The 16,530-nt window shown below is 45.8% G+C and overlaps 1 protein-coding gene across 1 annotated transcript in view; it reads left to right on the top strand.

Annotated features, from left to right (window-relative positions):
* The window catches only part of PEF1 (penta-EF-hand domain containing 1), a 29,373-nt gene extending 13,826 nt beyond the window's left edge, over positions 1-15,547 (top strand). The window contains exons 2-5 of the mRNA XM_075336128.1: positions 1,896-2,193; positions 5,070-5,225; positions 12,069-12,212; positions 12,861-15,547. Coding sequence (XP_075192243.1) covers positions 1,896-2,193; positions 5,070-5,225; positions 12,069-12,212; positions 12,861-13,090 — 828 coding nt within the window. The 3' untranslated portion in view covers positions 13,091-15,547. The remainder of the gene's footprint in view (positions 1-1,895; positions 2,194-5,069; positions 5,226-12,068; positions 12,213-12,860) is intronic.
* The last annotated feature ends 983 nt before the right edge of the window (positions 15,548-16,530 follow it).

The raw sequence follows: 16,530 nt of genomic DNA, 5'->3' as shown, positions 1-16,530 counted from the left end.
GTAACTTTTTTTGAGCAGCGGAAACCTTTATTTTTCACTGCGCATGCTCTGCTTTTTCTTTTTTTTTTAATCACAAACTTTATTTTATTTCTCGGTGGCCGAACTTTCAGCTGAGCGCTCGGCCGCCGGCATGTCAGGGCACTCAGCTGAGCGCTCGGCCGCCGGCATGTCAGGGCACTCAGCTGAGCGCTCGGCCGCCGGCATGTCAGGGCACTCAGCTGAGCGCTCGGCCGCCGGCATGTCAGGGCACTCAGCTGAGCGCTCGGCCGCCGGCATGTCAGGGCACTCAGCTGAGCGCTCGGCCGCCGGCATGTCAGGGCACTCAGCTGAGCGCTCGGCCGCCGGCATGTCAGGGCACTCAGCTGAGCGCTCGGCCGCCGGCATGTCAGGGCACTCAGCTGAGCGCTCGGCCGCCGGCATGTCAGGGCACTCAGCTGAGCGCTCGGCTGCCGGCATGTCAGGGCACTCAGCTGAGCGCTCGGCTGCCGGCATGTCAGGGCACTCAGCTGAGCGCTCGGCTGCCGGCATGTCAGGGCACTCAGCTGAGCGCTCGGCCGCCGGCATGTCAGGGCACTCAGCTGAGCCCTCGGCCGCCGGCATGTCAGGGCACTCAGTTGAGCGCTCGGCCGCCGGCTATTAAGAGCGATGAGCTGATCATTCACAATAGTCGGCTGCCGGTACTGTAAAGAAGAAAAAAAAAATAAATAAATAACGCTTTCCGTTATTTTGTACGATCCGTAGCATTGCGTTGTGCCACTATATGCAACGCATCCGTCGCACAACGCAATGCTACGGAAGCAGTCAAAAGCAAGTGTGAAACTAGCTTAAGGCTGCTTTCATACTTGCATTGTTTTGCATCCGTCGCCTTGAGGAATTACGGTAACCGGCAAAATATTTTGCAGGAATCCTTTTTTCCCTATAGACTTCTATTAGCGACAGATGGCCTTGCATTGCATCCGCCGCGTGACGGATCAGTCATTTACTAACTGACCGTCAGGCGGGAGCAACGCTGCATGTAACGTTTTTTGGAGCGGCAAAAAAACGCACTCCGCAGGATTCCGTCACCATCCGTCACAAGCTATAATAGATGTCTATGGTGCTGGATTCCGTCATGCTCTACTAAGCATGCCCAGCATGTTTGGCACACCCACTGGGATGTCCCAAACACAAACGGATCAGGACGGATCCGTCAAAAAAACGGATGTAACGGACGCGACAGGATTCCTGTGAAATAACACATCTGTTGCTTCAGTTGACATCTAAAAAACGATGGATCCATCATTACGTCGCAACGACAGACCTGACGGATTTAAAACAACGCAAGTGTGAAAGCAGCCTAATAGATACCATTGTCATAACATAATCAATGCTGTTCACTTCAGCTCTGTCATCTTTAAGTAATGGCTGATTGGTGTCTGTCAAGTAATCATTATTCTCACAAAATATAATTCCGATTTATTCCAGACTATGATAATGTAACACAGCTCTAGTGTCCTTCTATTGGCGTGCTCAGGGAACTGTACGTCTGATTATGCCATATGTGCATGTGTCCGCCAGGAGGGGTTATTGTGCTGATATCTATGAGCGGTCGCAGCTCTTGGCCTGAATTCCCTTCTTAATTAGCTGCAACTATGGAAAAGTAGCAGAATAGCTTGTACAAACACATTTTGTTGAACATCTTTTGAAAAATGATTGTAAAATAATGCTTGCTTGCAGAGATGAGCTTATTTTCTGCGTATGTAACTGGTAGGAACTTGTGCAAAGTTGTTCTTCAAGTCTGTGCTTGTGTATATAGGAAACAGTGTACTCTGATGAGAACTTGTTATTCTGGCAGCCGTCACCTATTGTTGACATAACCTAAACTGGTTTTATGATGGTCTTGTCTTGTTTTTCAGGGATATCATGGCTCTGTAGGACATACCCCTGGTGCACCCCAAGGAAGCTATTATGCAAGTCAGCAATATGGAGGCGGGGGTCACCCAGGACAGCCTACATATGGTGGACCTGCACCTGGAGCACCGTATGGACCTCCATCATCTAATAGTGGTTATGGGCAGAATATACCAGGTGGTGCTGCCCCAGGGGGCCCAGGAGGGTCTTATGGTGGGCAAGCTCCAGGTGGACCCTATGGGGGACCAGGCACCAATCCATATGGTGCTCCACAGCAAGGACAATATGGTCAAAGGCCTTCAGGTGAGTTTAAAATGTACTTCAGTTAACCATTTCAGAACATTGTAGCACCCTGATTTTTTTAATACATTTGCTCCAGTTGATCTGACAATGCTACAAGACTTGTACAGTAGGGCGACATAGTGGCTCAGTGGTTAGCACTGCAGTCTTGCAGTGCTGGGGTCCTGGGTTCAAATCCCACCAAGGACAACATCTGCAAGGAGTTTGTATGTTCTCTCCATGTTTGCGGGGTTTCCTACGGATTCTCTAGTTTCCTCCCACCCTCCAAAAATATACAGATAGGGAATCTAGATTGTAAGACTTGTACAGTGTAGAATTAACAAACTAAACTTTACTCCCTCTCTTCCGCTCCAGCAATCCATGTCTAATACGGGCTTTACACACTACGATATATCTAACGAGATGTCGGCGGGGTCACGACATAAGTGACGCACATCCGGCATAGTTAGTGATATTGTAGCGTGTGACAGCTACGTGCGACTGTGAACGAGCAGAAATACTCACCTTCTCGTTCATCATTGACACGTCGCTCATTTTCAAAAAATCAAACGTCTGGTTGTTTATCGTTCCCGGGGCAGCACACATCGCTCCGTGTGACACCCCGGGAACGATAAACACCGCTTACCTGCATCCCGCCGGCAATGCTGAAGGAAGGAGGTGGGCGGGATGTTTACGTCCCGCTCATCTCCACCCCTCCGCTTTTATTGGCCAGCCGCTGTGTGATGTCGCTGTGACGCCGAACGTCCCTCCCCCTTCAGGAAGTGTATGTTCGCCGCCCACAGCGAGGTTGCTTGGAAGGTAAATACGTGTGACGGAGGGTTACAGCATTGTGCGACACGGGCAAGAAATTGCCCGTGCCGCACAAACGATGTGGGCGGGTGCTATCGCACGAGAAATCGACACATGTAAAGCAGCCTTAACACTGCTCTGTCTTTATTGACAGGCTGCAGTGGTGACCTCACGACTACAGCTCACGTGACCACTGCAGCCACTCACTGAGCTCAGTGGTCACATGCCGCAGCCTGTCAACAAAGACTAGAGGAGAAGTGGAGAGTAAAGAGCAAAGAAATCTTCTTATGCAGAAGACTCTTTTAGCTAATATTATCATTTTTATGGTAAAATGTACAATTTTCCAATATTCCTTGTGTCCATTCCTGATCATTTAGACCAGAAATATCAGATATCAGGCCAAATCAAATTTCAGTGTAATTATATTTGGCCTGCGAGAAAATACTAAATGTCTACTAGAGCTGGTGTGCCGGTAGACAGCACATTGGACGCTAACACTACAAATTTGGTCCATCACGCTCCCTGGTTACTACAAAGCTGTTTACAGCACACCATGTAGTAACGCACTCCCCAGCTATCACCGGCACTCACCTGAGCCGGAAGTTCCTTCCTGTTCTCCCTAGATTAGCGCATATTCCCCGTATGCTCACCCTACATCTCAGCACACATAGCGCCTACTACCCTGTATCTCCTCCACAAGCTGGGCACAGGTATACTATCGAGCCGCTGCACTCATGCCATGATTTATCTTATTGCTCTATTTCATATATTCTACATTTTGTTTATTTTGTACACGGTTATCCTTCCCCTATGTAATGATATCTTGCCCTTTTTGTTCACTGCATACCATCTTGACTCTGCGAATATCATTGTTTCAGTGTTGTTTATGTACTTCTCTATATTTCCTTCTATTTGAGAGTCACCACACAGTTTGTATTCCCCTGAATCTTGCTACCTACCATCCCCACAACCCGAACTTCTCCTGCAGTAATGGGGTTCTCCCCACCCTAGGCAGATTTCCCCAACCCATTCCGCCCCATTCCTTTTTTTTTTTCTTTTCCTAATGCCAAGTATCTGGCTTGGACCAGTGTGAATCACAGTGTAGCAAACGGAGCTTGAATGAATGTTTTATTTATGCACTTTTCCTTCCTACTCTAAGACATCAACTCAAATGGTTGGATTTTCATTGAAGAAAATGATAATGATTATTATTATTCTTAAGGGTGCTTTACACGCTGCGACATCACTAGCGATCTCGTTTGCGATGTGACACGCCAGATCGCAGATGCGATCTGCAGAGATCGCACATGTGACCGGCACTATAAAACCGACCTATGTGTGATCTCTGCAGATCGCATCTGCGATCTGGCGTGTCACATCGCAAACGAGATCGCTAGTGATGTCGCAACGTGTAAAGTACCCTTTAGCCTGTTAAATAAGTTTTCCATTGGTGTTTGCTGGAGCACGTAGGAGGTTACGACGACATATATTCCTTTGGGAGCCTCATTCTGGCCTCGTTCTGGCTCTCATAGAGATGCATTGGGAGCTTGTGACGTACCTTCTGACTTTGACCAGTCAGAAGTTACAGGCACAAGATACTCTACAGGACCCGAACAAAGGCGGGAAAAGGTGAAGACATCGGAGGGTGAGTATATGACTGGAAGCAGGGCACTTGGATTTAAAGCACCACTTTAGCACTGAAACAAAAACCACTGGAATGGTGCTCTTGTTATATCTTGATGAGAACGATAAACTTAATTGTAGACATTTTTTTAATAAATATCAGGGTTGACCGTGACTTTGTCCAACTTTTGGGCAGCTGTGTATTTGAATTTGACATCCTTGCAGAAGATCTCTGCTTGCCACCATTCAGGGGGAGCCCTCATTGACATAGCTATAACAAGCCATGAACCTGTGGCCTATCACCTGACCAGGACAGGCTTTTATTTCACTGAAACCAAATGAAGGTTCCCATTTAATAACTTAAGAAATTAAATTATAAAATATTATAGCAATTTATTCTACCAAAAATAATCATTATTTACTGTATTCGGGCTAACCTTCTTTTTTTTTTTTTTTTAATTCCACAGGTAATTTGCCTCCAGGAGTAGATGCAGAAGCTTATAACTGGTTCCATACTGTAGACACTGATAGAAGTGGTTACATAACTTTAAAAGAGCTTAAACAAGCCCTGGTCAACTCCAACTGGTCGGCATTTAATGATGAAACGTGTATAATGATGTTAAGTAAGTCAAGATGAAACTGATATATTGAAGGAACGGCTTATGCATATAGGCGTAAGCCCATTCACTGCTGTTTCTCACTAATTGTAGAACTGTATATAGATATATACATGTCCTGAGCGTAGTCTTTATGTGGCGTGTAACCAGGTACAAGAACCATGGACTGTACCTGTCACTAGCTGACCGCCTGTTTGTGTATCACAAAACACCTTAGATGCTTCCATCAATATTGATCACAGTAACCAAAGGGGTTAAACGATTGGCGTCTGTCCCTTTTAGACTATTACTCTGTTTTTTGCAGTTTTTTTTCACTGAAGGAAGCCTTGGTATACGAATCTTTCATTTGTTTTTCCCAGAGTCACTGCATAAATCTCCTTAAAATAGTCATTTTCATCCACATTATTGTATTAACGTCACCGATCCTGATTATAGTGGTACTTGCTGTAGTTTTGATTCACCAGTATATTATTAGCTGCAGCTCTGCAAAGCCTCTTAATGATCAGCTTCTGCTATGTAGACTTTATTATTTATGGCCACTGGTTATCCCTGCCCCAACACTGATTGGCAGCCTTCTGCCTATTCACTGTGTATGCAGAAAGCTGTCTATCCTTGGAGTCAACTGAGTTATACAGAGCTCAACTTTGAGAGGACTATAAAGTGATTTTTATCAAAACTACATCTGCTACATCACTTTAATCCGGCCCTTTGGCCATACTTTTTTACTGTCCTCAGATTGCAAAGCAGAAATCTGGTGACCAATTCCCTTTTAATAATGCAGAATGATGTACACAATAAGATATAGATGCTATACATGTATGTCATACACAATCAGGGGTGGAAGTGTGATTAATGGGTCTGTTTTATAGAGGCCTCCAATGCCAGCCATTTCGCCCCAGAAGCATAACGACTAATTCTAATTGCACTGTTGATGTAAGGAATACGCTTTTTTTTTTGTCCTATTCCTGATTAACTGGTTAATAAATAACACCATCTTATTAAAGAAAGGGAAGAAAAAACATTAATTTAGCACTATCGTGTAGTCAAATTAAAATGAATACAAATTCTTAGTTCAATTAGTCACTGACTTATTAAGGCTGCTTTCACACATCATTTTTTTGCCATCAGGCACAATCCAGCAAAAACATGAAAAAACGGATCCGGCGTCTGTTGCCGCCGGATCCGTTTTTTTCCCCCATAGACTTTCATTAGCGCCGGATGGCCTTGCGTTTCATCCGTTTTTTTGCTGGATCTGGCAAAATTTACTTGTCCGGCGGCCGGATGAAACATTGAAATGAACGTTTTTGTGTCCGGCAAAAAAAAAATGGATTCGGCGCCATACGGCATGTTTTATAATGGAAGCCTATGGACGCCGGATCGTAATTCGTCAAAAAACTGATCCGGCCGCTGGATCCGTTTTTTATGAACTGAGCATGCTCAGTATCGCACAAGATCTGTCAAAAAACTGAAGGAACTGATGGAAAAAACTGATGCAACTGATCCGTTTTTTCGCCAAATCCGTCGCATCATTTTTTTTCGTCGGATCGTGCCTGAATTAAAAAAAACTGATGTGTGAAAGCAGCCTAAAGGGATTCTGTCACCAGGATTTTGCTACCTCATCTGAGTGCAGCATAACGATGCTGTCAGATAAGGTAGCAAAAAAACGATGTATCACTAAAGTGGGCTTTACACGCTACAACATATCTAACGATGTGTCTGCGGGGTTATGTCGTAAGTGACGCACATCCGGCATCGTTAGTGTTCTTGTAGCGTGTGATAGCTACGTGCAATTGCGATTGAACATAAAACCGTTATCGCATACACATCGTTCATTTGCTAAAAAATTGCACTTCGGGTTGTTCAATGTTCCCTAGGCAGCACCTCCTTCCTCCCGCCGGTAATGTGGAAGGAGGAGGTTGGCGGGATGTTTACATCCCGGTCAGCTCCGCCCCTCCGCTATTGGCCGGCTGCCGCGTGACTTCGATGTGACGCCGAACGTCCCTTCCACTCTAGGAAGTGGACGTTCGCCGCCCACATCGAGGTCGTATGGAAGGGTAAGTACGTGTGACGGCAATTAATCGTTTATGCGACACTGTCAACAAATTGAATGTGTCGCACATACGATGGGGGCGTGTCACATCGCATACGATATCGTATGCTTGATTGTAAGGTGTAAAGCAGGCTTTAGTTTATTGGGTGGCACAATCACAGTTCTTGGTAGAGCTCAGAAAGCTGACTCCATTCTTACCACAGTTTTCTGTGTACATTGCCTATGGACAGTGAGCTGCTTATCAAAGGAGGGGCATTCTAGCAGGGTGTGAGACCTTGTCCTGGTAGTGATAATCACCTGGTGATAAAACCTTCATTGTGTGGAAACAACACCACACAGCCTGATATGCGACATGTTAGTGTTTTAACCCTCACATCATGCTGTCCTCATATTACATAGCAAAAATCTGCTCACAGATTCCCTTTAATATAGCGATCATCAACTGCTGTACTTGCTGTAGCTGTAGACTATGCTCATTTAGTGCATGGTCTCATGATAACCTATGAGATTTCGCAATTTGGCTATATGCTGAAATGGTGGTTTGTGGGAAGGCGCTGGCTATGCCGTGATCTCACAATCCGGAAGTTCTGATCCCACTCTAGTTGGATAGCCGGGTCGTATACATACTTTTTTTTTTTTTCAATGCCGTCAGATTAGGAGGTAAGATATCATTAGACAACTATACACCAGTTCCATGGAGACACTGGGCAACATTGTAAGACATGTTCTACAGTGCTGCAGAATAAGGTCACTTATCGACTACACTTAAAGGAGTATCCACCTGCATTATAGGGATTTTCCTGGTGCACAGGTTATTAAAGGGAACCAGTCATGTGAAAAAAATACTATTTACCTGCAGCTATGGGGTTAATTTGCAGGTTAATAATGTTTGAAAACTGCCCAGTGCCTGCACTTTGAACCCTGTTGCAGGGAGGAAAAAAACTTTAATCCTTATGGCAGTATTCCAGTTTCAGTCACGGGGGCTGTTTCAGTCAACACTCCTGTATATGGAGAGCGACAGCTGTAACGGTGCCCCACTCACTGATTGAGAGCAGCAGCTGTAACGGTGCCCCACTCACTGATGGAGAGCGGCGGCTGTAACTGTGCCCCACTCACTGATGGAGAGCGGCAGCTGTAACTGTGCCCCACTCACTGATGGAGAGCAGCAGCTGTAACGGTGCCCCACTCACTGATGGAGAGCGGCAGCTGTAACTGTGCCCCACTCACTGATGGAGAGCGGTAGCTGTAACTGTGCCCCACTCACTGATGGAGAGCGGCAGCTGTAACGGTGCCTCACTCACTGATGGAGAGAGGCAGCTGTAACGGTGCCCCACTCACTGATGGAGAGAGGCAGCTGTAACGGTGCCCCACTCACTGATGGAGAGCGGCAGCTGTAACGGTGCCCCACTCACTGACTGACTGTGCACTCTAATGCTGAGCGGCTGTTAGTCAGTGTATGCGACATGGTTACAGCTGCCGCTCTTGATATAGAGCGGTGACTGAACCCACTCCAGTGCAGCAATGATTCGTGACTTAAACCCAAATGCTGCTCGGAGGATTAAAGCTCTTTTCATCTTGGCAGTGTTGTTCTATGTGCAGGCACTGGGCAGATTTAAAATATTAACCCCATATATGCAGGTTTAATAGCGTTTTTACACTTGACTTTAAAGCATTGTAATACTTCAGAAATGAAGAAACTTCATAACTTGCTTGCTGTTAAACTTCAGCACTGTTCATCAGGTGTAACGTGTTGTCATGTGACCTTCAACTTCCTAGATCCTGCCGCAGTCTACTCAAAGCACAGAGCAGAGATTTTGTCTGTGCTTTAAACTGCTGATGTTGTAAGGGGTGTGTCCTGTGATCTTCAGCAAGTTGTGTGTGACTAAAGCTGTGCACAATTAGAGAACCGGGATGGCACATTGCAGGCTCTGCAGACAACATGTAATTATTATATATTATTATAGCGCCATTATTCCATGGCGCTTTACAAGTGAAAAGGGATATACATAAAAAACAAGTACAACAATCATGAACATTATAAAAACAGACTGGTACAGGAGGGGAGAGGACCCTAAGAAGAGAGAGACATTTGTCAGGATCGGCTCACCTCAAAGCTTGTTGTGGCCGGTTTTAGAGATCAGTGCATGGACAGTCAGCGGGCTGAATCCCGGAATTAATGGAGCAAAGAAAAAAATGTTTCATCCAGTACTTGAAGATATAATATCCCAATCGCACGAATTTCACGGACTTGATAAAAATCATAATCAGTTTTATTGGTGTACAAAAGTACAAATAATTAAAATCATTGCGGCTTACGCGTTTCAAGCCGAACAAGTGCTCCTACGCATAGCAGAGAGGACCCTGCCCGAGAGGGCTCACAGTCTACAGGGGATCGGTGAGGACAGATCTGGTTGTACAGTAGTGTACTGGTCTGAGTATTATTGTAGGTTGTAGGCTTGTTGGAGGAGGCGGGTCTTCAGGTTCCTTTTGAAGCTTTCCACAGTAGGTGAGTCTGATATGCTGGAGTAGACCGTTCCAGAGTATGGGGGAGGCACAGGAGAAATATTGTATGCGATTGTGGGAAGAGGAAATGAGAGAAGAGTAGAGAAGAAGGTCTTGTGAAGATCTGAGGTTGCGTGCAGGTAGGTACCGGGAGACTAGGTCACAGACTTGTGGAGGAGACAGGTTCAGGATGGCTTTGTATGTCATGGTTAGTATTTTGAACTGGAGTCGTTGGGCTATGGAAAGCCAGTGAAGGGATTGGCAGAGAGGAGCGGTCAGGGAGTAGTGGGGGGAGAGGTGGATTACCCGGGCCGCAGAGTTTAAGATAGATTGGAGGGGTGCAAGATTGTTGAAAGGGAGGGCACAGAGCAGGAGGTTGCAGTAGTCAAGGCGGGAGATGATGAAGGCATGCACTAGTGTTTTTGCTGATTTTCAGATAAGGAAAAAACGATTCCGGGAGATATTTTTAAGCTGTAGTCGGCATGCTGTGAAAAGGGCTTTGGATGTGTGGCTTGAACGATAGAGCAGAGTCGAGGGTTACCCTGAGGCAACGAGCTTGCGAGACTGGGGAGAGTGAGCAGCTGTCAACTTTGATGGATAAGCTTGTTGAGGGGGATTGAGAGAGGAGGAAAGATAATGAATTCAGTTTTGTCCATGTTAAGCTTTAGGAATCGTGGAGATCTCTTCATTTAGTAACTTTAGCCAGAGTGGAAGGTGCTGGGCGTTCTAGAGTGCTAGATTAGAGTAGTTGACTACATTTTATGTCTCATTGCCTCCCTACAGTACACTGAGTAAAAGTGGGTGTGTGGGTGTGGGTGTGTGGGTGTGGGTGTGGGTGTGTGTGTGTGTGGTGTTTTCTTTTGTGCCTGCAAAACCCCTTTACCAGAACATAACAATACCCTTACACAACCTGGTCTTCTAGTGTCTGTTAACCTAAGCACTCACATTGCTGAAATTAAACCCTGCAGTTCCTCCAGCAAGGACCCTCCCAGGGAACTTTTTTAAATTAAAAAAAATAAATCTATCCAATATGTTCACAATATCAAGTGACTGCAGATCCAATACACCGAGTTTTTTCATGTACTGTATTTTTCGTACTATAAGAAGACGCACTTTTTTTTCCCCCCAAATGTTGGGGGAAAGTGGGGGGGAGGGTGCGTCTTATAGTCTGAATGTAGGGCTGCGGGAATTAGGGTGCTGCGGTGGAGCGAGTCATCGGCGGCACGAGCAGGCTGTAGTAGCGCCTGCTGTGACCACGTGGGCCCGCTCATTTCATATGCATCCTCCCGCCTATCATCTCTCAGCGCTGAAGCAGGTGCTGACAGGTGGGCGGGAGGATGGGCGGGGGATGCACGCATAGTAAGCAGCCGGCCCACGTGATCACCCCCGGCAACTACTGCCTGGAGTGATCATGTGCGGCTGTATTCACTGACCCCCCCCCGCGCATCATAATCAGCGTGGGGGGGTCAGTGAATAAGTGCGGTATACTCACCGGTCACCGTTGCCCTGCAGCATCGCGATGTCCTCCTGTCTGCCGGCCAGCTGATCTGTGTAGAGAGCGGTGAGAACAGGGATGACGTCATCACTGCATACCGTTAGTCTCCACACACATCAGCGAGCCAGCAGACGGGAGGACATCGCGATGCTGCAGGGGAACGACTTCACAGAGGTCAGCGGCGCTGCTGCTAACACAGAGAGGAGAGAGGAATATGATCGATGCTGCAGGGAGCGAGGAAAAGAGTATAAACATTTATTTTTTTTCTGTGCCATAGGATACAGGCCATATACCAGGATGTGGGTATATAGCAGGATGAGGGCATATACCAGGATGGGGGTATATTATGAGCAAGATGGGGGTATATTATGAGAAGGATGGGGGGTATATAGCAGGATTGGGGTATATTATGAGCCGGATGGGGGTATATAGTAGGATAGGGGTATATAGCAGGATGAGGCCATATAGCAGGATGGGGGTATTTATCAGGATGGGGTCTATACAAGGATGAGGGACATATATACAAGGATGGGGATCATAAACAAGGCAGGAGGATCATTATCAGGATGAGGTACCTTAGTAGAGAATTTGGGGTCATTACCCCCATAACAGTGTCAGCAGCAGATCCTCGTCCCATAAGTGTGTCATGACCACATTTTTTGCTTAAAATTTTCTTTTCCTCCTCTAAAACCAGGGTGCGTCTTATAGTCCGAAAAATACGGTAGTTGCTATAATATAGATATCACCTTTTATTGGCCCCCCCCATTTACTTCAGCATACTGATTGCACTTTTTCTTTCCAGACATGTTTGATAGGAGTCAAGCAGGCCGGATTGATCTGTTTGGGTTTTCGGCTCTGTGGACATACCTTCAGCAGTGGAAGAACCTGTTCCAGCAATTTGATCGTGATAGATCTGGCAGCATCAACCAGGGAGAGCTTCATCAAGGTAAGCCATGCCCGGCTCCAGTAACTCTTTATATATGGAATCCGCAAGCCTCCAGAGATTACATTATCAGATTGCTAGTAATGACATTGAGACAGCGGGATCTGCTGAGCAAGCACATGTTGGCATAATAGAGGACGCAGCTTGTGGTCTGTGCCCTAACTTTCACTGGGCATTGCCATGGTTACACTGGGACAGGAAAAGTGAGCTGCATTCTCGGGGTAAACTGCTGGAAATTGGCAAGCGCACTGGATAACACTGGTTGTTTGCGGTTTACTGGATATGTTTTCCATTGTGTCAGTAAAAATGGGATCCAGTGTAAGAAAACTAATAATTGATTGTAATCCTATGAAGAGGAAGTTTATATTTTTTTTTTGTTACTATTACTAGAGATGAGCGAACACTATGATGTTCGGGTAACAAGCAGCTGGATGCTCAAGTACCCCGTCATAATGGAAGTCAGAGGGGAACTCGAGCATTTTTCTGCAAACTCTTCTGGAAAAATGCTAAAGTTCCCCATTGATTTCCATTATACTCGTGTACTGGAGTCGCACCCATCCGAGCGTCCTGTTCCGAGTATCGAGCACCCAAGCATGGTAGAACCCGCTCATCACTAACAATCACTCATCTTGCTTCCTTTTGTTTCCACAGCACTGTCTCAGATGGGATATAATCTCAGTCCACAGTTTATCCTCCAGCTGATGTCCCGATATTCCATAAGATCTGCCACCCCAGGCTTACAGCTCGACCGCTTTATCCAGATTTGCACCCAGCTGCAGAGCATGACCGAAGCATTTCGTGAGAAGGATACACAGCGGGCAGGCAGTGTGAGGCTCAGCTATGACGATTTTCTTACCATGGCTGTAGGACGTCTATTGTAAAGCCATTGTCCGTTTTCACACCTTTTGTTCCTGTACACTAAAGTTGTGCAATACTTAACTGCAAATCATGGTACATTTTTTTGGGGGGGGGTAATGCCAAAATATTTTTTTTTTTTTTTTTACATTTTGTCTTTTCCTGTATTAATGCACCATTTCATGTATATAGAACTGTATAACTAAGACTTTTAAGGGGTAATGCTTGGATATTACTGGACTCTTTTGAAGCCTTTGCAAATTTTTCCCACTAGAGGGAGCTAGAGTTTAATAATTCAGCCTGAACACCCAAGCCGTGCATCATCCATTAGTTATTGCCTTTTTTCCGTTTTTTTTTCTCCTTTTATTGACATTGGTATCTATTTTTTTTATGCTGATTTAATTCATGTTATCCTTGATTTGTTATCTAAACTTTATATTTAAGATACATAGCGATAGTTAGCTCAATAATCTGCTGTTTACTGACATGCTGTGTGTATGCTGTAGTATGTCACATAACATTGCTAATAGAAGGTGAGTGGCCAAATCATGGTAATATGGCAGTGTGCTTGAGTTCTCCTTATTCTAAACCCATCCGTTAAAACAGGCGGTTTACATTCCAAGCATCACAATAATGTTACATGGTGGGAATCTTACATACGCTTTGTACCTTTTCCAAGTTAGTAGTCTACCAGGTCAATACACTTTCTAAGCTGCTCAGGGCAATTCAGAGAGTCTCTGCAATCTGTAGAGAAGTTACTGTAAAATACCGAATGGCAATGTAGAAAATTGTTATTACTAGGGATAATTGAATACCTCAAATATTCGGCAACGCCCATATTCGCCGAATGGGTCGCCGCTATTCGACTATTTGCACATATTCGATGCGCAATGTAAGTGTATGGGAAACCCGAATAGTTGCCAAAAAGCAACTATCCGGGCTTCCCATAGACTTACATTGCACATCGAATATTTGCATAGCGGTGACCTATTCGTCGCATATTCGCGAAGCCGAATATTTGTGATATTCGATCATCCCTAGTTATTACATTTTCTATACCCTGTTACTCCTATCAACCATTTCTAAACTGTTTTACATAATTTTACTTAGTACCGTGTTTCCCCAAAAATAAGGGCTTATATTGTTTTCTGCTTTGAACAAATGCGCTAGGGCTTATTTTCAGGGGTGTCTTTATATTTGCCTGCTGTATTAGGGCCCGAGAATTGCCCTACAATCCTTGTTATCTGTTCTGAGCTGACAGTGACAGCTGCATAGAAATACATGCTGTCACTCTCAGATCGGGTGTGCCACCGATTATTGCGGTGAGCAGGCGCTGGCTAATTAAGTGAATGAATATTCAGCCTGCTCCCCACATAGAATCCCTCCCACCGCTCTGAGTCCTACACTCAGTCTATACCTTCTGTACCATATCACTGTATGAGGATGGCATTGCAATCCTCGGTGGGTCTCCTGAGCTGAAAGTGACACCTGCATAGACATATACGCTCACTCTCAGATGAGGAGTGCCGCTGATGACTATGGTGAGCAAGCGCATGACTAATTAAGTGAATAAATATTAAGCCTCATCTCCTGTAATCCTGACCACCACTCTGAGTCCTGAACAGTCACCCGCCTTCTGCCTGCTGTATTGCTGCTACTGCCAATCCAGGGATTGCATCACAATCATCGGTGACTCTCCTCAGCTGAGTGCCAGCATGTATGTTTATGCAGCTGTTACACTCAGCTGAGGAGAGTCGCCAATGATTGCGATGTAATCCTCTGGCTAGCAGTACCAGTAATACAGCGAGCAGAGTGCGGGTGACCGTGCAGGAGGGGAGGATGAATATTCATTCACTTCATTAGCAATGCACTTGCTCACTGCGAACATCAGCGGCACTCCTAATCTGAGAGTGACAGCGTGTATGTCTATACTGCTGTCACTTTCAGCTCAGGAGAGCCACCGAGGATTGCAATGCGAACCTTGTACAGGTATACGGTGCAGCAGGTATAGAGTGTGAGTGCAGAGTTCAGAGCGGCTGGCAGGATTCTGGGTAAGGAAGAGGGTGAATATTCACGTAATTAGCCGGGCTTTAAACAACACAAGCAGACAATAAAAGTTATGTATGGTGAAATAGGGCTGCACAAGCCCTATTTCAGGATACTGTTTGAGTACGCAACTAGGGCTTATTTCAATACTCCAAAAAGGCAGGAAAATCCTGCTAGGGCTTATTTTTGGGATAAGGCTTATTTTCTGGGAAACACTGTACATTGAAGGTTGGTTTTATGCTATGGAAACTTTGACCACAGTTTTGTTCTGCTAATTTCTTGTTTTTCTTTTAAATACTCTAGAAACATTTGCCATTTTTTGTTACTCTAGAAACATTTGCCATCTTTTGTATCTGCCAAAGCTTTGTAAAATCCCTGAGGTTATCGGGCCAATAATAAAGTGCTAAAATAAACATATATGTATATATGGGTTTAAAGAGTTGCTTTGTCATTTTAATGCAATACACATAGTAAGATTAACATTTGGGAAAGAAGCACAGGCTGAGGGATTGTGCAAAAGGACAGTTTCACACATTATTAAAAAATTACAAATCATTGGGCACCAGAATTACAGGTCTCTAATAATATTAAAGGGAACCTGTCATCAGAAATTTAGCTTGAAACCTAAAAGTTTCCCCCTCTGCAGCTCCTGGGCTGCATTCTAGCAAGGTTCCTGTTGTTCTTGTGCCCCCTTTCTGACCAAAATAAAGACTTTATAAAGTGGTACCTTTTTGTATTGAAATCTTGATAATGGTACACGGGGGCGGGCTCTCTGGTGGCCGTTAGTCTGCCTTCTGTCGCTTTAGGCCGTCCCCCATCGCTCATTTCCATACTTCAGGACGCCGCCCACAGCGCCCGAGGTGCCGCGCACGCGAGGACCGCTGGTGACGTGTGCTTAGGCACGAGGTTATGGGCGGCGCTGTGATTGCATCGCAAGTGCCCGCCCATCATCTCGTGGCCACGCTCTCCCCTCTGCCTCCAGCGTTCTGCGCAAACGCTGGCCAGATGACCCGATGTTGGAACGTTCTGCGCAGAACGCTGGAGGCAGAGGGGAAAGGGCGGGCACGAGATGATGGGCGGACACTTGCGATGCAATCACAGCGCCGCCCATAGTCTCGTGCCTGCGACATGCGTGACCAGCGGTCCTCGCGTGCGCGGCACCTCGGGCGCAGTGGGCGGCGTCCTGAAGTATGGAATTGCGTGATGGGGGACGGCCTAAAGCAGCAGGAGGCAGACTAACGGACACCAGAGAGCCCGCCCCCGTGTACCATTATCAAGATTTGAATACAAAAAGGTACCACTTTATAAAGTCTTTATAAAGTCTTTATTTGGTCAGAAAGGGGGCACAAGAACAGCAGGAACATTGCTAGAATGCAGCCCAGCAGCTGCAGAGGGGGAAACGTTTGGGTTTCAAGCTAAA

The sequence above is a fragment of the Anomaloglossus baeobatrachus genome, chromosome 2, assembly GCF_048569485.1.
Source record: "Anomaloglossus baeobatrachus isolate aAnoBae1 chromosome 2, aAnoBae1.hap1, whole genome shotgun sequence".
In the NCBI taxonomy this organism is placed as follows: Eukaryota; Metazoa; Chordata; class Amphibia; order Anura; family Aromobatidae; genus Anomaloglossus; species Anomaloglossus baeobatrachus.
This window is presented reverse-complemented; position numbering and strand designations above follow the sequence as displayed.